The sequence below is a fragment of the Schistocerca gregaria genome, chromosome 9 (assembly GCF_023897955.1).
Source record: "Schistocerca gregaria isolate iqSchGreg1 chromosome 9, iqSchGreg1.2, whole genome shotgun sequence".
Lineage (NCBI taxonomy): Eukaryota > Metazoa > Arthropoda > Insecta > Orthoptera > Acrididae > Schistocerca > Schistocerca gregaria.
Genome location: NC_064928.1, coordinates 250,318,464 through 250,338,642, shown reverse-complemented (window position 1 = coordinate 250,338,642; position 20,179 = coordinate 250,318,464). Strand labels below are relative to the sequence as shown.

Genomic DNA, 20,179 nt, shown 5'->3' with positions numbered 1-20,179 from the left:
TATTTGTAGCCGTTTGTAATCGCCATATTCATTTTGAATTGCCTTGTTTTACTCTTTTACTTCATAAACATGTTTCACACCTGTTTTAAAAACTCTATATTGTTATTGACAACTTAGCTCTAATCATTTTATAGGGTATTCTGTTTCATGTCTGTAACGTACCTGTGGCCCCTTCACAACAATTTCTCCAGGTTGGTTGGGTCCGAGAACTTCAGAGGTGTCAGTACTTACGACTTTGATCAAAGTGTTTGGTACTGGTTTGCCTACTGTGGCATAGCTCTCGACGTCTCTGTCCGGCAGAATCGTGGTCGGTGAAGTTTCCGTCATACCGTAAGCTGTTAAAAATGAGGGATTGCGTGAGCCTCACTTACACAGTAAAACCATTTCGTGAAATATTATTGAAACTTCACAACTCTAAGGAACAAACACACACACACACACAAGCACACACACACTTACACGCGAGCGTGCAGTTAAACATTGAATAAACCCTAATTATGTAGATATAGATCCTTAAATTAGGCAACAGAAAGAATAACTGTCAACAAAATACATGAGCTGTCGATTTTTACAAAATAAATAAATAAATAAAAGAAAATCGGACTCATATTCCGCTATTAAAGTGGCCGGGAAACTTCAAAGTCAATTTTCTCGAGAATTTTTGAGAGCTGCGTCGAACTGCTTTCGGATATTAGTATTTGAGCTCCGAACTTAACGTATAATAAACATAAAAAATTACAAAAATCCGATTGCTGTCCTTGTGAACCCTGCTAGCAGGAGTCATTCGCTCCGACCGATCGCTTTGCAGGTCGCACATGTATGAGCAAGTCGCAGTGATCGGTCAGTGATCGTTGATTGTATTGAAATCTCAGGCATGCGATTCCTGCTTGCAGTATGGCTGCCCGGCGGGTTAGCAATGGTGTGTAGCTGCGGCTGCGCCTTGTTTCTCTAGATGTTTCCACTGGTACGCTTACCATATGTAAGAGGCGTCAGTGAACGTGTAGGCAACGTCCTCCGCCGACGAGATTTCAAACCGATTTTTCGAAGCAGTCACAGGATCCACGAAATGATAGGGTCCACCAAGGATGTAGTCAACAACCTTAAGACTGCAGGTGTTTACGGACTACGGTGTGAGTGCGGAGTTGTCGACATAGGAGAAACAGGGAGACCTGTCAGCTTACGAGTAGCACAATACGAACGCTATGTACTATTACAACAACATAATAAATCGGAACACCGCCGTGGCTGTGGACAACCTATCACGTTCCAGGAAGCCCCAGTATTGGAGAAAAAATCGTGGATGCGAGAAAGCAAAATACGGGAGGCGATCTAAATTATTAAGCAGCCTGACATCAACAGAGACCAATCGTTGACGGCATGGACATCCACGAATAGCCTCTTTCCTTCCATCTTCCCTTACGTCATGACTAGCCAATCGTATTAGAGGGCCAATTAAAAGTTTTACGACAGTGACGTCAGACATCGGTAGTCAGTAATAAATAGAAGCGCCTATCCCCATGCGAAAGCAGTCGTGCCCTGAGGAAGGCCGTCGCAATTCGGCCGAAACGTCGGTTTTAGTTTATTATTGTTGTTAGTTTTTAGCAATGACGCTGCATAATACCCAGAAGAATTTTAATCACTGTGACGCCGGCCGCGGAAGCCTACGTTCTTATATCAGGTTTATTGTACTCCATCCGTGGATGTACTCGACCTAATAGCTCGCGTGCATGCCGCCTCAGCAATGGCGGACGCAGGTATGTTGCTTACAAGGGAACCTCCCCATCGCACCCCCCCCCCCCCCCCCTCAGATTTGGTTATCAGTTGGCACAATGGATAGGCCTTGAAAAACTGAACACAGATCAGTCGAGAAAACAGGAAGAAGTTGTGTGGAACTATGAAAAAATAAGCAAAATACACAAACTGCGTAGTCCATGAGCAAGATAGAAGGCATCGGGATGGTGTGTGGTCAGTAGCGCCGTGGTCCCGTGGTTAGCGTGAGCAGCTGCAGACGGAAAAGTCCTTGGTTCAAGTCTACCCTCAAGTGAAAAGTTTATTTTTTTTTCAGGCAATTATTATCTGTCCGTCCGATACGAGGTAACTGCGCCGTAGTATGGGGACACTACACCTAAACAAACATCGAAACAAAACATATGTTTCGACAGAGCACAGGGAAAACTGTGTGACTGTCAAACTGTTGCATTCATTTGTTGTAGTTTATGTGACAAACTCTTATGTTTTCATCACTTTTTTGGGAGTGATTATCACTTCTACAAGAAAACCTAAATCGGGCAAGGTAGAAGAATCTTTTTACACATTCGCCAAGTGTACAAGCTAGGTGGGTCGACAACATATTCCTGTCATGTGACGCACATGCCGTCACCAGTGTCGTGTAGAATATATCAGACGTGTTTTCCTGTGAACGAATCGGTTGACCTATGACCTTGCGATCAAACGTTTTCGGTTCCCATTGGAGAGGCACGTCATTTCGTCTACTAATCGCTCGGTCTTGCGTTGCGGTCTCAAACCACAGACACTAAACTTATTACAGTGAACAGAGACGTCAATGTACGAACGGACATATCATAACTTTGCGAAAAAAGAAAGTACGCTTTTCGGTCGAGGGAAAACTTGAACCAAGGACCACTCGGACCGCAGCTGCTCACGCTAACCACGGGACCACGGCGCTACTGAGCTCACATCGTCCTCGATGTTGCTTATCTTACGCATGGACTACTCAGTTTGTATATTTTGCTTATTTTTTTCATAGTTCCACACAACTTCTTCCTGTTTTCTCGATTGATCTGTGTTCAGTTCTTCAAGGCCTATCCACTATGCCAACTTATAACTAAAACTGAGGAGGGTGCGATGGGGAGGTTCCCTTGTTAGATGCAACAAAGAATGATCCAGCGAGTGGCGAATTGTTTGGGATTGTAAGGTGATCCCTTTGAACATCTTCTCTAATATGATAGTTGTTCGTACGTGCTTGGTATCAGCTCTGTGAAGATAAGAGTGTACGTCAAGTATACAGTGTGCCTACAGTGTGCACAACATAATGTTTAGTGTAGCCGACATGTTGTGTTTCTTCTACCTCAGTGGATACAGACGATTTTACTGTACCCACTATTATTTTCTATTGGCTTCGCTAGTCTCATGGAGGAAAGAAAAGTGGTCGTTTACGTTTGTAAGAAGTTTATATTATGTTTTAATGTTTAAATGAAGGTAATAGTAACAGAAATAAATACAGAAGATGCCGCATTTGGTGCACTAAATTGGTTACAGTTTGATGCTTTAATTGAAGAAAAAAAGTTTCGCGTGAGCGCGACTCGAATATCGGCGAGCGTGCATGTCCGTTACCCAAGGCACTGCCTCGTCTCACGGAGATTATGGAGCAGCTCCGAGGCATCGCATAATTCATGTTACCTGTTCTTAGCTCAAGCGAAGTTACAGTGTTGCCAAGCCTCGTTAGTTGAATCATATTTCTATTAAACCTACTGACGACACTAGGTTTTGCTAGATACACTTTCGTCTCGAATTGGGATGAGGCTCGCATGCCGACCGCCAAGTGCGGTACTTTTTCTTCACCCTGCATGTTCTGTAAAATAGCTAAGAGTTCCCAAGAAGAGTTTTTCAAAACGAGTTAAATAAATTAAAATTTCCGTTTTTTATAAACTTATTTTTTGCAACTGTACGGAGATTAACTACGATTGCTGCTAAACAAAGCAATTCATTTCCCGTAACAGAAATTCTCGACGCAGCCAGCCAACACTGGTTCGAACAGTTTGGCAAACGAGTGACCGATTGCATCAATAACGCTGCGACCCGCCGCTCGTGTATGGCGACCCAAAGCATATACGGGCAGCTTCACGTAACTAGTTTCAAACATAACCATGGGAGTTTCATATTGGTGTGAACATGGTGTTTCTATAACAGAAACTAACTATCGGAAAAATTACAAGCGGTTGCGATGTAGACTGACTGATCTTGTCAGTAAAATTTTTCAGTATATGTGACGGTATTCTCAGTACACAGTGTAACTTATAATAAGTGCAGGTATTTCTACTAGCGATTGAGGACGGTGTACTGAACAACATTACACCAGTATTTACGACATTTACAGACTCATAATTATTATTGTTACAAGTCGTGCGTTTTTTGGGTTGGTTGGTACGTCCATTAATGCTTGTTTTTACCTGGGCAACATATCAGCTATTGCCCCGGGCTGGAGGTCAGGTGTCGAAGTGTAGTTGCGTGGACGCGCAACGGTTAGTCTATACTGACAGGTCGGAAGGTTTGTGACTTGTTTGTGGAAATCGACGCAGAGAAAAAACGACGTCAGAGAATTTTATACAGGGTGTTCATAATTAAAGTTCCAGTTTCAAGACGCCGTAGGAGGAGGACCACTGCTCCGAATAACGTCAAATTAGAACAGCATATTATCGACGATTGCGGAAACGTCACGAGAAAAAATAAAAAACGAAAATATATCCAGCGGATGGCGCTGTAAGCGTAGAGGATGGCTGTTCCTCAGTTTGCGTTCGAGACACCCTACATGGCTGCCACCATGAAGGATCGCTTGTTGCTGGTAAAGCTGTTTTACGAGAACGGTTACTGTACGCCAGTAGCTCTGTAGAACTTCCGGACACTCAGGTGTACGAAAAAAGGCATTGTCCGACATCTTCTAAGGGTTTGGAGAAAATGATTACAAAATTCGATAAAGACAGGCTCTTGTCAAATGCCGTATGGCGGAGGGAGGGAAGCAGTTCCGTTCGACGTCTATGGAAGATGTGGGCACTGAATTACAGGAGGGGTCGAGCGGAGGTGTGCAAACAGGCAGCTCATTGGAAATTGTCCAAACGTTGGACATGCCTACGACCACTGTGCACACAGTCCTGTGAAACATCCTGCATTGCTGTCCACACGAAGTCTCCCACGTTCAGCCGTTGGTTCCTGCGAAAGAGAAACGTTCGTTCTGGAATTTCTTGTTCGCATGGAAGTGGCCAGTTCATGGCAATGGAACATCGTGTCGACAGACGAAGCCCACTTCCACGTCCAAGGACATGTCATTATGCAGAATTGCAGAGTTCGGGCAACGGAAAATCCGCACGCACATCTACCGACTGGTACCACTTTCATTCTGCAAAGGTGTGCGGGTTGACGCCATCATTTGTAGCAGGACGGTGTTTTTTTCCAAAAGATGAGTCCTGCGGGTCCCGTCACTGATGACAGCTGTGGCAGTCTTTAGTGCACCGGCGTCATTCCATTGCACATGTGAGTATGATCATTTTTATGCAAGATGGCGCTCCTCCTCACACTGCGTAACCAGTGAAGCGGCTGCCGCAGCGGCAGCTCGGTGATGCTGGAACTATCAGCCGTCATTTCCCCAAAGCCTGGCCGTCCAGACCTTCTGATCTTCATCCGTGGCTCTTCTGGCTGCGGGGTTATATGAAAGACGTTGTGTTCAGTGCTCTCATTACGAACGCAGCCGAATCGAAGGCATGCTCTGTGCAACGCGTCCTCACTGTGACCTCCGACACACTCCGCTCTGTTGTGGAACGTGCTGTACCTGGATTTCAACTTGTGGCAGAAAACACTGCACATCATGTTGAGCACGTCTTGCTCCAGTCTCATGGCGATTAGAAACCCATGTCACTTTGGTTTTCATGTGGTTTTTGGCTACACGACAACTACAAAGCGAAGTCAGTTTGCTCTTTATCCGGTTTTTGACTTGAGGACAATTAAAAACCGATCTTTCCGAACCAATGTGGTACCACCTAGCCCTAGTGGATTGGCTTACCTAACTAACGTTGTCACAACTGGTGACTGCCGAACTTCAGTAGTCACGGACATCAAACAGTACGGATGTCGTAATAAGGTAACTCAAACCATATGTAATGCGAACTCCTGACAGATTAAAACTGTGTGCCGGACCGAGACTCGAACTCGGGACCTTTGCCTTTCGCGGGCAGCTGCTCTACCAACTGAGCTACCCAAGCACGACTCACGGCCCGTCCTCACAGCTTTATTTCCGCCAGTACCTCGCGTCCTACCTTCCAAACTTTACAGAAGCTCTCCTGCGGACCTTGCAGAACTAGCACACAGTTTTAATCTGCCAGTAAATTTCATACCAGCGCACACTCCGCTGCAGAGTGAAAAATCTCATTCTGGAAAGATCCCCCAGGCTGTGGCTAACCCATGTCTCCACAATATCCTTTCTTTCAGGAGTGCTAGTTCTGCAAGGTTCGCAGGAGAGGTTCTGTTAAGTTTGGAAGGTAGGACGCGAGGTACTGGCGGAAATAAAGCTGTGAGGCGGGGCCGTGAGTCGTGCTTGGGTAGCTCAGTTGGTAGAGCAGCTGCCCGCGAAAGGCAAAGGTCCCGAGTTCGAGTCTCGGTCCGGCACACAGTTTTAATTTGCCAGGAAGTTTCATATCAGCGCACACTCCACTGCAGAGTGAAAATCTCATTCTGCATATGTAATGCATACCTACATTCCCGTCACGTGTTTAAGCCAAGTATTATACACATTTATGCGATCAGAAATGCTCAATAGCAGCCAGGCTACATGAACATTTATCAACTAAGCGTCAGCAATGGGCATTACAGATGAAATCATAGGAGGCAATGTTGTGCAACCTTATTAGAGACAAGATCCGACAATTCGGGAGTAGGATCTTAAAATCTGAGACAGTGTTCCCAGACCAACGTCCGTCACAATGTCCGCAAACGTGACGTCAGATCCGCCTAGCAATAGCGATCTGAACGCCCAACGCCCATTGGCTGAAACGAGAGAAATGTCCTTGTTGGCTGATGGAGAAAGGGGGGGAGGTGTCTCTCTCTTCGGGAAGACAGAGCGGGTTGGTCGCGACGAGCCACTAAAAAAGCACGGTCGAGTAACCGGGGCCGCTCTAAAAGAACGGTAGCGACTACATATTTCAGCAGTTAAACAAGCTAGAAAGTGAAGTTATTAGTTATCAGAACGGCACGTGTCGTGGGCAGTGCCTATCATGATGTCAAGTCAGAAATCGGTGTTAAACTGTGTAAAGGGTCGAATATAACGGCGCACTCCAGAGCCAACTTATTGCAAATGCTGATTCTGTGACGTGTGTGACAAATCAATTTCTGTCTTAAAACAAGTATAGTGCAAACGTTGTTGACAATTGACAACAGGCATCCTCAAACACTCCAGTTCAGCAGGATCACCACCTACAGGGAACCTGGCGACTGAGCGCTACTACTGTGCGACGAGGGGCTTACCGAAGGCGCCGGCCGGGGTGGCCGAGCGGTTCTAGGCGCTTCAGTCTGGAACCGCGCGATCGCTGGTTCGAATCCTGCCTCGGGCATCGATGTGTGTGATGTCCTTAGGTTAGTTAGGTTCTAGTGGACTGATGACCTCAGCTGTTAAGTCCCGTAGTGCTCAGAGCCATTTGAAGCATTTTTGGACTTACTGAAGCAGCAAGACACCAGGTTAGTGATACCGCCCAGAAAAGTACTTCCTTCTCGCTAGAATGCCACTGAGGGTGTTGTACATAGCCGTTGTACTGCCATTCATCTGCCAATCATAGCCGACCCCATTTACGTTAAGACGCTTATAGGGCCGTCTATTGATAAAATTTTCGTAAAATGTTTTTTTGTTCGATGACGTTTCCCCTGGGTCAATAACATACTGTTCAAATTTGACTTTATTCTAAGCAGTGTTTCTCTTTGTACGGTGTTTATGGATAGCCTGTATATTGACATTGCGGTCACGTACACTGAAAACTTTTATTGAGAATGACAACGACTGCGGAAGTTTACGCTTAAGGTTATCTGCGTGTTTTGTTAGAAAAAGATCGATAATGAAAGAGACGGATAATTTCTAGCAATTTCATATAGTGGTCAAAAGTTTCTGTTACTTTACATCAGAACCAGATTTCATGACCTTGAATTTTAGGTCACAGTGTGCATGTAGTTTTCGTATGAAGTATTTGTTAAGGAATAGGAGGGGTCGAAATCGATATTGGATGTATAGAGGGAGCGGCGAGTTCAGTAGAATCACACTGACCAGCCAGAACATTACGACCGCCGACCTACCATGGATACAAGCCCGGTCGACCGTGTGGCCGAGCGGCTCTAGGCGCTTCAGTCTGGGACCGCGCGACCGCTTCGGTGGCAGGTTCGAATCCTGCCTCAGCCATGGATGTGTGTGATGTTCTTAGGTTAGTTAGGTTTAAGTAGTTCTAAGTTCTAGGGGACTGATGACCTCAGATGTTAAGTCCCATAGTGCTGAGAGCCATTTGATATAAACCCGTACAGGCAATAGCAGCTTAATCCTGAGAGGAATCATTGCTAACCAGACACACGCTCTGTTAATGTAGTAGCACTGAGGATGCTGCCCGCATGTAGAAGGGGCAAGGCGTGTGATGCATTTGAGTTTTACCAAGGGCAGATTGTGTCCGGCTGTTTGGCACTAGGGTTGCTGAAACTGTGCCACTTGCCGGATGTTCGAGAAGTGCTGGGTTGTGTGTCTTTAACACGTGGCGAAACCGAGAAGAAACTACATCCAGACGCTGTAGCATTGTGTGGTCACCCACCGTGAAGGATGTCAGACATCGTAGGCTGGGCAGATTGGTGAAACGGGATAGGCGGCGAACTGCGGCGGTACTAACATCAGACATTAATGCTGGGTGAACACAAGTGTGTCTGGACACAGGGTGCACCGAACACTCCTAAAGATGGGCCTCTGCAGCCGTGCGTGTGCCAGTGTGCAGTGGAATTTTTCAGCAAAATAATGCACCGCATAACAAGACGAGGAATGTGATGGGGTGATTCGAGAAACACAGTCACGAGATCCAATGGATGTGTTGGTCCCACAAGTAGCTGTATCTGAACCCCATCGAGCATGTCTGGGATGTGGTTGGACGTGGCATCAGAGCTGATTGATCCCCTACCCGGAATTTACGGGAATCAGGTGACCTGTGTACGTGGAGATGTGGTGCAAATCCGCCCAGCGGCCTACCAAGGCCCCTTTGCTTCGATGCCTCGACGCTTCGCCGCTGTTATCCGTGGCCGAGGTGGACATACCGGCTATTAGGCTGGAGGTGGTAATCTTCTGGCTGATCAGTGTGTATCGCAGCGTGCATCGTGTCACCTGCAGGTTACAAGCGAAGTTCATACGCGAGTAACTAGAGATATCGTAGAGTAGCTGGTGGCTCACTTTGGAAGAACTTGAGGCTGGCGGGCGCCCTCTCGAAGAACCGGGCGATGTCCTTCTCCCCCACCGGGGCGGCGGACGAGACGGCGCGCCGCACGGTCTCCAGGTGGCTCTTCTTGACGGCCGGGTGGCCGGCCAGGAACAGCACCATGGGAGGCACGAGGTACAGCAGCGTCGCCTGCGGAACACACCCAGGCGTGTCACCTGGCCGCCGGTCACACGCCACACCCACCGGGAAGCACCAGTCTTCGCAATAGCGCCTTTGGCAGCAAGCAAAGGTGGCATACATTCCGCTGGAACTTTTTGGCGCAACGACCTCATTGGTTAACTTTAATGCTAATTAACTCGGTTTCCAGTTTTTGTCTTAACAGTTATTCCATAGCGCAGATACACTGCAAACACTCATACAAGTATTACGGACCGTTGCTGACGACCCTGAACAACTACACTGCTAGCCATTAAAATTCCTACACCAAGAAGAAATGCAGATGATAAATGGGTATTCATTGGACAAATATATTATACTAGTACTGACATGTCATTACATTTTCACACAATTTGGGTGCATAGATCCTGAGTAATTAGTAACCACAACAATCACCTCTGGCCTTAATAACGGCCTTGATATGCCTCGGCATTGAGTCAAACAGAGCTTGGAAGGCATGTACAGGTACAGCTGCCCATGCAGCTTCAACACGACACCACAGTTCATCAAGAGTAGTGACTGGCGTATTGTGACGAGCCAGTTGCTCGGCCACCATTGACCAGACGTTTTCAATTGGTGAGAGATCTTGAGAATGTGTGGCCACAGCAGCAGTCGAACAAGTTCTGTATCCAGAAAGGCCTGTACAGGACCTGCAACATGCGGTCGTGCATTATCCTGCTAAAATATAGGGTTTCGCAGGGATCGAATGAAGAGTAGAGCCACGGGTCGTAACACATCTCAAATGTAACGTCCACTGTTCAGAGTGCCGTCAATGTGAACAAGAGGTGACCGAGACGTGTAACCAATGGCACCCCATACCATCACGCCGGGTAATACGCCGCTTTGGCGATGACGAATACACGCTTCCAATCTGCGTTGAAGGCGATGTCGCCAAACACGGATGCGATCATCACGATGCTGTAAACAGAATCTGGATTCATCCGAAAAAAATGACGTTTTGCCATTCGTGCACCCAGGTTCGTCGTTGAGTACACCATCGCAGGCACTCCTGTGAAGCGTAGCCGCAACCATGGTCTCCGAGCTGCTGCAAATGTTGTCGAACTGTTCGTGCAGATGGTTGGCGTCTTGCGAACGTCCCCATCTGTTGACTCAGGGATCGAGACGTGGCTGTACGATCCGTTACAGCCATACAGATAAGATGCCTGTCATCTCGACTGCTAGTGATACGAGGCCGTTGGGATCCAGCGCGGCGTTCCGTGTTACCTTCCTGAACCCACCGATGCCATGTTCTGCTAACAGTCATTGGATCTCGACCAACGCGAGTAGCTAAGTCGCGATACGATAAACCACAATCGCGATAGGCTACAATCTGACCTTTAACAATTCGGAAACGTGATGGTAAGCTTTTCTCCTCCTTACACGAGGCATCACAACAACGTTTCACCAGGCAACATCGGTCCACTGCTGTTTGTGTATGAGAAATCGGTTGGAAACTTTCCTCGTGTCAGCACGTTGTAGATATCGCCACCGGCACCAACCGTGTGTGAATGCTCTCAAAACCTAATCATTTGCATATCACAGCATCTTCTTACTGTCGGTTAAATTTCGCGTCTGTAGCACGTCATCTTCGTGCTGTAGCAACTTCAATAGTCAGTAGTGTATATTGTGAATAGGAACGGTCCTACGACACTCCCCTGCGGCACACCTGAAGTCACTCTTACTTCGGAAGACTGCGCTCCATTGAGAATGACATGCTGCGTTCTGTTACCTAGGAACTCTTCAATCCAGTCACACACTATATTGGCGACGTCTTGACCGCTTTACACGACTTTCATGAGCTACCTTTTTTTTTCTTTCTCTCTCGTCTGCAAATTAATGTGAGTATCACTCAAAATATCTGAAAAAATGTATCAGAACGGGAGAACACCTATTAGTGGACATTAATGTGTGGTGTTCACACGCTTCGCCTTTATGAATGCTTGATGTCTGTTAGGGACGCTTCCGGCGAGGTGTCTAAATGTCCGTGGAGGGATGGCAGCCCATTTTTCGTGAAGATGAGAAACCAGAGGATGTAGTGTAGTTGGGCACTGGGGTCTGGAGCCAAATCGATGTTCCGACTCATCCCAGAGATGTTCCCTTGAGTTCAGGTTGGGACTCTGGTAGATCTATTTCAGAGGTGTTATTGTCCACAGAAAATTGCCTCAGAGATGCTTCTCTACGAGAGGTTTCGTTGTGGTACTGATACAAACATTCACCATCTACAGGATGTTCCTCTTCTTTATGCAGTACCTAACGCCGTAACATGTGTTCGTGTCCTTCCGCCTTTGGCGTTTCCTTAAGCGCAGTTAGAAGATCACACCCTAACCACGGAAAACACCTTCCAGAATCATAACGCCTCCTCCTCCGTGCATCACTGTTGGCAATACACATGATGGCAGGTGACGTTCCCTAGGCATTCACCAAACCCAAACCCTTCCACTGGTTTGCCGCGTTTCATCGCTCCAAATCACTCGTTTCCCGTCATCCACTGTCCAGCAGTGCCGCCCTCTACATCACCTCGAGCATCGGTTAGCACCGACTACAGGAATACGTGGCTCAAGAGAAACTGCTCGACCGTTCTACCCCATTCTTTTGTGGCCCTGTCTCATGGCTCATTGTCATCAATGGCTGCAAGTGGTCTCCAAGTGGCTGCACACAACCACTTCCTGCCAATGAGCGTTCAGTTGGACGTGAGTATCCAGTCCATTACATGTAAACACATCCCACACCATTATGGAACCACCATCATCTTGCATTGTTCCTTGTTGACGTGTCCATCCCTTCGTGGTGCCTGCGCCACACTCAAACTCCACTATCAGCTCTTACCGACTAAAATCGGGACTCGTTTGACGAGGCCACCGTTTTCCAGAGTCCAACCGATATGCTCACGAGCCCAGGAGAGGTGGCTGCATGCGATGTAGCGATGTTAGCAAAGGCACTCGCGTCGATCTTCTGCTGCCATAGCTCACTGACGCCAAATTTCGCCGCGATGTGCTAATGGATACGTTCGATCTACATCCGACATTGATCTCTGCTGTTATTTTAAACAGAGTTGCTTGTCTCTTAGCACTGGAAACTCTAGGCAAACGCCGCTGTTCTCGTTCGTTAAGTAAAAGCCACCGGCCACTGCGGTGTCCGTGGTGAGAGGCAATCAATGAAATTTGGGATCCTTGGCACACGCTTGACACTGTGGATCTCGGAATATCGAGTTCCTTAACAATTTCCAAAATGGAATATCCTATGTGTCTAGCTCCAACTACTATTCCGCAGTCAAAATCTGTTAATTCCAATCGTGCAGCAACAGTCACATCGGAAACCTTTTCATGTGAATCATCCGAGTGCAAATGGCATCTCTCCCAATGCAGTGACCTTTTATACTTTGTATACATAATATAATAGCCATCTCTATACACAAAGTAAATGTTATTGATATAGAGGAAAAAAAAAACAATGGAGCAAGGATTGAACCCTGGGGGTAGTTCTGAGCTAAAATATTTCCATGATGAGTTCTTTGATCAATAAACAGTTGGTTTACGTCTATTTTTCAGATAACTGTCAAAGCACAGTATAGCACTGTTTAAAAAAATTCAGCTGTTTCATTTTTTAATTAGTATTCCGAAAGTCCTTATTGAAATTAAGCAATCTGAAAATGATGTATCCACAACTGTCAATCAAATATATATCAAGTCGTCACTGAGTTTAATAATGCATTTGCTGCACTATGGCGTTTTTAAAAACTGAATTTCCATTTACGTATTATGGGTATCATAAGTTCATGACTACTTGTCTCCCATGCAGCTATGGCCTATGAAACATTTAACTGCCAGGCTGATAAAGCTATAGATCACCTTTAGAAAATTTTGCCAAAAGAAATGGCTCTGATCTCTGATTACACGCTGACGTGACAAAAGTTATGCGATAGCGATATATACACTCCTGGAAACGGAAAAAAAACACATTGACACCGGTTTGTCAGACCCACCATACTTGCTCCGGACACTGCGAGAGGGCTGTACAAGCAATGATCACACGCACGGCACAGCGGACACACCAGGAACCGCGGTGTTGGCCGTCCAATGGCGCTAGCTGCGCAGTATTTGTGCACCGCCGCCGTCAGTGTCAGCCAGTTTGCCGTGCCATACGGAGCTCCATCGCAGTCTTTAACACTGGTAGCATGCCGCGACAGCGTGGACGTGAACCGTATGTGCAGCTGACGTACTTTGAGCGAGGGCGTATAGTGGGCATGCGGGAGGCCGGGTGCATTGCTCAACACGTGGGGCGTGAGGTCTCGACAGTACATCGATGTTGTCGCCAGTGGTCGGCGGAAGGTGCACGTGCCCGTCGACCTGGGACCGGACCGCAGCGACGCACGGATGCACGCCAAGACCGTAGGATCCTACGCAGTGCCGTAGAGGACCGCACCGCCACTTCCCAGCAAATTAGGGACACTGTTGCTCCTGGGGTATCGGCGAGGACCATTCGCAACCGTCTCCATGAAGCTGGGCTACGGTCCTGCACACCGTTAGGCCGTCTTCCGCTCACGCCCCAACATCGTGCAGCACGCCTCCAGTAGTGTCACGACAGGCGTGAATAGAGGGACGAATGGAGACGTGTCGTCTTCAGCAATGAGAGTCGTTTCTGCGTTGGTGCCAATGATGGTTCTATGCGCGTTTGGCGCCGTGCAGGTGAGCGCCACAATCAGGACTGCATACGACCGAGGCACACAGGGCCAACACCCGGCATCATGGTGTGGGGAGCGATCTCCTACACTAGCCGTACACCTCTGGTGATCGTCGAGGGGACACTGAATAGTGCACGGTACATCAAAACCGTCATCGAACCCATCGTTCTACCATTCCTAGACCGGCAAGGGAACTTGCTGTTCCAACAGGACAATGCACGTCCGCATGTATCCCGTGCCACCCAACGTGCTCTAGAAGGTGTAAGTCAACTACCCTGGCCAGCAAGATCTCCGGATCTGTCCCCCATTGAGCATGTTTGGGACTGGATGAAGCGTCGTCTCACGCGGACTGCACGTCCAGCACGAACGCTGGTCCAACTGAGGCGCCAGGTGGAAATGACATGGCAAGCCGTTCCACAGGACTACATCCAGCTTCTCTACGATCGTCTCCATGGGAGAATAGCAGCCTGCATTGCTGCGAAAGGTGGATATACACTGTACTAGTGCCGACATTGTGCATGCTCTGTTGCCTATGTCTATGTGCCTGTGGTTCTGTCAGTGTGATCATGTGATGTATCTGACCCCAGGAATGTGTCAATAAAGTTTCCCCTTCCTGGGACAATGAATTCACGGTGTTCTTATTTCAATTTCCAGGAGTGTATATATATAGTTTATCTATCATCTCCGTAACGCTTTCGCGATTACTGAATGACCCTGTAACGAAGCGTGCTGCTCTCCGTTGGATCTTCTCTATCTCTTCTATCAACCCTATCTGGTACGGATCCCATACTGTTGAGCAGTATTCAAGCAGTGGGCGAACAAGCGTACTGTAACCTACTTCCTTTGTTTTCGGATTGCATTTCCTTAGGATTCTTCCAATGTATCTCAGTCTGGAATCTGCTTTACCGACGATCAACTTTATATGATCATTCCATTTTAAATCACTCCTAATGCGTACTTTCAGATAATTTATGAAATTAACTGCTTCCAGTTGCTGACCTGCTATATTGTAGGTAAATGATAAAGGATCTTTTTTTGTATGTATTCGCAGCACATTACACTTGTCTACATTGAGATTCAATAGTTAGGGTATCCATCATTCCGAGATCCACAGTATGAACAGTGTGCCCAAATTTCGAATATCAGGCCTTTCCTCTCACCACGGACAATGCATTTGAAGACCTAGAGCAGCGGATTTTGCGTAGAGTTGTCAGTGCTGACAGACAAGCGACACTACGTTAAATAACAACATAAATCAATGTGGGACGTACGACGAACGTATCTGTTAGGACGGTGCAGCGAAATTTGGCGTTAACGGGATATGATAGCAGAGGACCGCCGCGTGTGTCTTTGCTAAAAGCACGACATCGCCACCAGCGCCTCTCCTGCGATCGTGACTGTATAGGTGGAATCCTAGACGACTGGAAAATAGTGGCCTCGGCAGATGAGCCCCGTTTTCAGTTGGTAAGAGCTGATGGTAGGGTTCGAGTGTGGCACAGGCTCCATGAAGCCACGGGCCCAAGATGTCAACCAGGCACTGTACAAACTGGTGTCGGCTCCATAATGATGGCGTCGATGTTCACACGGAACAGACTTGTCCCTGATGATGTCCGGCTACTTGGATACCATTTGCAAACATCCATGGACTTCCCAAACAGCTACGGAATTTTATGGATAACAGTGCACCATGTCCCCGGTGCAGAACTGTTTGTCGTTGGTTTGAAGAACTTCTCAACTATTCGAGCGAGTGATTTGGCCACCCAGACCTCCCAACATCAATCCTATTCAACTTTCGAGGGACATAATCGAGAGATCTGTTCCTGCAGAAAATCCTGCACCGGCAAGAGTTTCACAGTTAAGAACGGTTAGAGACGCAGTATGGCCGAGTATTTCTGCAGGGGACTTCCAACGAAGTGATGAGTCCATGCCATGTTGGGATGCGGCACTGCGCCGGGCAACACGGCATTAGGAGGTGTCCTGTTACTTTTATCACCACAGTGTAAGGCATTAGTGAGTGTGAACGAGAGAACTACGCCAACTTTTTCATTCTTTCGTGTTCAAAGTGATTCCTTAGGGTTTAGTTTATGACCCATGTTTTGTGTCAAATGTTTCAAATGGCTCTGACCGCTATGAGACTCAACTTCTGAGGTAATCAGTCCCCTAGAACTTAGAACTACTTAAACCTAACTAACCTCAGGACATCCCATACATCCATGCCCGAGGCAGGATTCGAACCTGCGACCGTAGCGGTCGCGCGGTTCCAGACTGTAGTGCCTAGAACCGCTCGGCCACCCAGGCCGGCAGGTTTTGTGTCCATCAAGATACTAGATAAAGGTCATCTTCATGTTCTTTGGGCTACTTAGATACTGGTAGGTATTTTCAGCACATAAATCGCATACAGAACATTGCAACGCAAAGAAAATTATGAAAAGCACTGGACTATGGACTGAACCGTGAGAGCATTTCTAAGAAATAGGGTTGTCTAATCGCTGAACAGGTGCTGCTGGTGTCTGGACGACACGACTCACCTTGTGCTTGGCCAAAACGTCGAGGAAGAGAGCGGGCTCGAACTTGGGCATGCACACCATGGTGGCTCCGGCGCACACCTTCTGCAGCATGATGAGCGCCAGCGCGTACAGGTGGTACATCGGCAGCACCACCGGCACCACGTTTCCCGGCTCGCACACCCCACCTGCAAAGTGGTGGTGCGTCATTAGTGGGGAAGCCGGAACCAATGCAGGCTGCAAAGGGCGCAATTTCTTTGGCACTCGAACTACACTACTGGCCATTAAAATCGCCACACCGATAAGAAATGGAGATGATAAACAGGTATTCATTGGACAAATATATTATACTACAGCTGACACGTGAGCACATTTTTACGCAGCTTGGGCGAATAGATCCTGAGAAAGTATCCAGAACAACCATATCCTGCCGTAAAAACGGGCTCGATACGCCTGGGCATTGAGTCAAACAGAGCTTGGATGGCGTGTACAGGTACAGCTGCCCATGCAGCTTCAAACGATACCACAGTTCATTAAGAGTAGTGACTGGCGTATTGCGACGAGCAAGTTGCTCGGCCACCATTGACCAGACGTTTTCAATTGGTTAGAGATCTGGAGAATGTGCTGGCCAGGGCAGCAGTCGAACATTTTCTGTATCCAGAAAGGCCCGTACAGGACCAGCAACATGTGGCCGTGTATTATTCTGCTGAAATGTAGGGTTTCGCAGGGATCGAATTAAGGGTAGAGCCACGGGTCGCAACACATCTTAAATGTAGTGTCCACTGTTCAAAGTGCCGTCAATGCGAACAAGAGGTGACCGAGACGTGTAACCAACGGCACCCCATACCATCACGCCGGGTGATACGCCACTATTGCGATGACGAATACACGCTTCCATTCTGCGTTCACCGCGATGTCGGCAAACACGCATGCGACCATCACGATGCTGTAAATAGAACGTGGATTCAACCGGAAAAATGACGTTTTGCCATTCGTGCACCCAGGTTCGTCGTCGAGTACACCATCGCAGGCGCTCCTGTCTGTGTAGCAGCGTCAAGGGTAACTGCAGCCATGGACTCCGAGCTGATAGTCCATGCTGCTACAAACGTCGTCGAACTGTTCGTGCAGATGGTTGTTGTCTTGCAGACGTCCCCATCTGTTGACTCAGCGATCGAGACGTGGCTGTACGATCCGTTACAGGCATACAGATAAGATGCCTGTCATCTCGACTGCTAGTGATACGAGGCCGTTGGGATCCAGCGCGGCGTTCCGTGTTACCCTCCTGAACGCACCGATGCCATGTTCTGCTAACAGTCATTGGATCTCGACCAACGCGAGCAGCTAAGTCGCGATACGATAAACCACAATATCGATAGGCTACAATTTGACCTTTAACAATTCGGAAACGTGATGGTAAGCTTTTCTCGTCCTTACACGAGGCATCACAACAACGTTTCACCAGGCAACATCGGTCCACTGCTGTTTGTGTATGAGAAATCGGTTGGAAACTTTCCTCACCTCAGCACGTTGCAGGTGTCGCCACCGGCGCCAACCTTGTGTGAATTCTCTGAAAAGCTAATCATTTGCATATCACAGCATCTTCTTCCTGTCGGTTAAATTTCGCGTCTGTAGCACGTCATCTTCGTGGTGTAGCAATTTTAAGTGCCAGTAGTGTATTTTGCTTGGCATGCTGTAGCCGGTGAGACTCAGCTTCCTCCGTGTTTGAGAATATTACGAGGTGTGTGGGATAAGTAATGAGACTGACAACATTCTGAGCGATCTGGCAACGGTGTGTTGTTCTACCTGTGTAGACTGAGGTGATCATCTCTTCCAGGTGCTCAGTCCCAGTTTCAGATCCGTACAGCCATCATGTGATTTCTGAGAGCGCCACCAGTGAAGTTTTGTTTTTGTTGTGAGGTATGAAACTGAAACAGTGGAATTTAGAACGACGTCAAGCCATGAAGGTTTGTGTTAAACTTGGGGAACCCTGAGTGTGACCTTTGAAATGTTGAAACAGGCCTATGGCGAACATTGTTTATCATTCACACTGACACGCCAGAGAAACTCGAATAGACATGCATATTCAAGTACAGAGCTATGTAAACAGGCAGAATGCGGCGCTGCGGTCGGCAACACCTCTAGAGGACGACACGTGTCTGGCGCAGCTGTTAGATCGGTTACTTCTGCTACAATGGCAGGTTATCAAGATTTAGGTGAATCTGAACGTGGTGTATTAATTGGCACACGAGCGATGACACACATCATCTCCGAGGCAGTGATGAAGCAGGGATTTTCCCATACCACCATTTCACGAGATTACCGTGGATATTAGAAATCAGGTAAAACATCAAATCTCCGACATCGTTGCTGCCGGAAAAAGATCCTGCCAGAACGGGACCAACGACGACTGAAGAGAATCGTTCAACGTGACAGAAGTGCAACCCTTCCGCAAACTGCTGCAGATTTCCACGCTGGGCCATTAACAAGTGTCAGCGTGCGAAACATTCAACGAAACATCGTCGATATGGGCTTTCGAAACCGAAGGTCCACGCGTGTCCCTTGATGACCGCTTGATAGAAAGCTTTACGCTTTGCCTAGGCCCGTCGACACCGACATCGGACTGTTGATCACTGGAAACATGTTGCCTGGTCGGACGAGTCTCGTTTCAAATTGCATCGAGTGGATAAACGTGTACGGGTATGGAGACAACTTCATTAATCCATGGACGCTGCATGTCAGTTGGGAACTGTTCAAGCTGGTGCAGCCTGATTAAAGTTCGAATGTACACAGAAAGAACTGCTACAGTATAGTACAGATGGTAACTGAAACTGGTACGCAATGAGAGGAAGAGAAATGACGCTTTTATTCAAGGACAATAACACTGAAGCCACCGCGATTCATGATTGTCCCCTCGACATTAGAAAAGGCGCGATATGGTTGTTAGTAGGGTGTGTGACCACCGCAGACGGCATTGTGTGCTCTGCAACGTGCCTCCAAGCTGGCCACGAGGGTTGGTGAGGAATTCTTGTGGTCGGCCATTCCATTGCTCCACCACCGGGGTGGACAAATGCTGGATGGACGTTGGTGCATATAGAAATAAACGAATAACAAGGTGTTTTGCATGAAGGCGGATTCCATTTCTGATATTGTTGTTTTTCTGTGCAAACACGGACCAAATGGAAGAGTTCCAAGGCAAAATTATTGTGGTCGTTGCTACAATACGTCTCTCCAGCATGTCCCACACGTGCTCGATGGGGTTTAAGTCTGAAGATCGGTCAGGCCAATCCATTCACTAAACATCTTCTCCTTCTGGAAGCTCTCCCACATGCGCTGTTCGGTGCGGTCACGAATTGTTATGCATGAAAATGAGGTCAGGGCCATATGCACTGCTGAAAACGCGCACATGGGGAGGGAGTACAGTGTCCAGTGACGTTGTCCAGTCAGTGAACCGTGTTCAGTTTCTCACATGCAACATTATATCTCTACACATCATAACACCTGGACCTCCGAAACGATCACGTTCGACAATTTTTCTGGCTGCATTATGTGCTCCTACCTGTCGCCTAATGTGAACCTGCGGTTAGCTGAGAAGAGCTTGAGAC

The 20,179-nt window shown here is 47.6% G+C and overlaps 1 protein-coding gene across 1 annotated transcript in view; it reads right to left on the bottom strand.

The window, feature by feature from the left end:
* LOC126291604 (uncharacterized) overlaps positions 1 to 20,179 on the bottom strand; it is a 95,489-nt gene that overhangs the window by 28,588 nt on the left and 46,722 nt on the right. The window contains exons 5-7 of the mRNA XM_049985140.1: positions 16,602 to 16,765; positions 9,191 to 9,365; positions 163 to 335 (exon numbers count right to left, since the gene is read on the bottom strand). Of these exons, the coding sequence (XP_049841097.1) occupies positions 163 to 335; positions 9,191 to 9,365; positions 16,602 to 16,765 (512 nt within the window). The remainder of the gene's footprint in view (positions 1 to 162; positions 336 to 9,190; positions 9,366 to 16,601; positions 16,766 to 20,179) is intronic.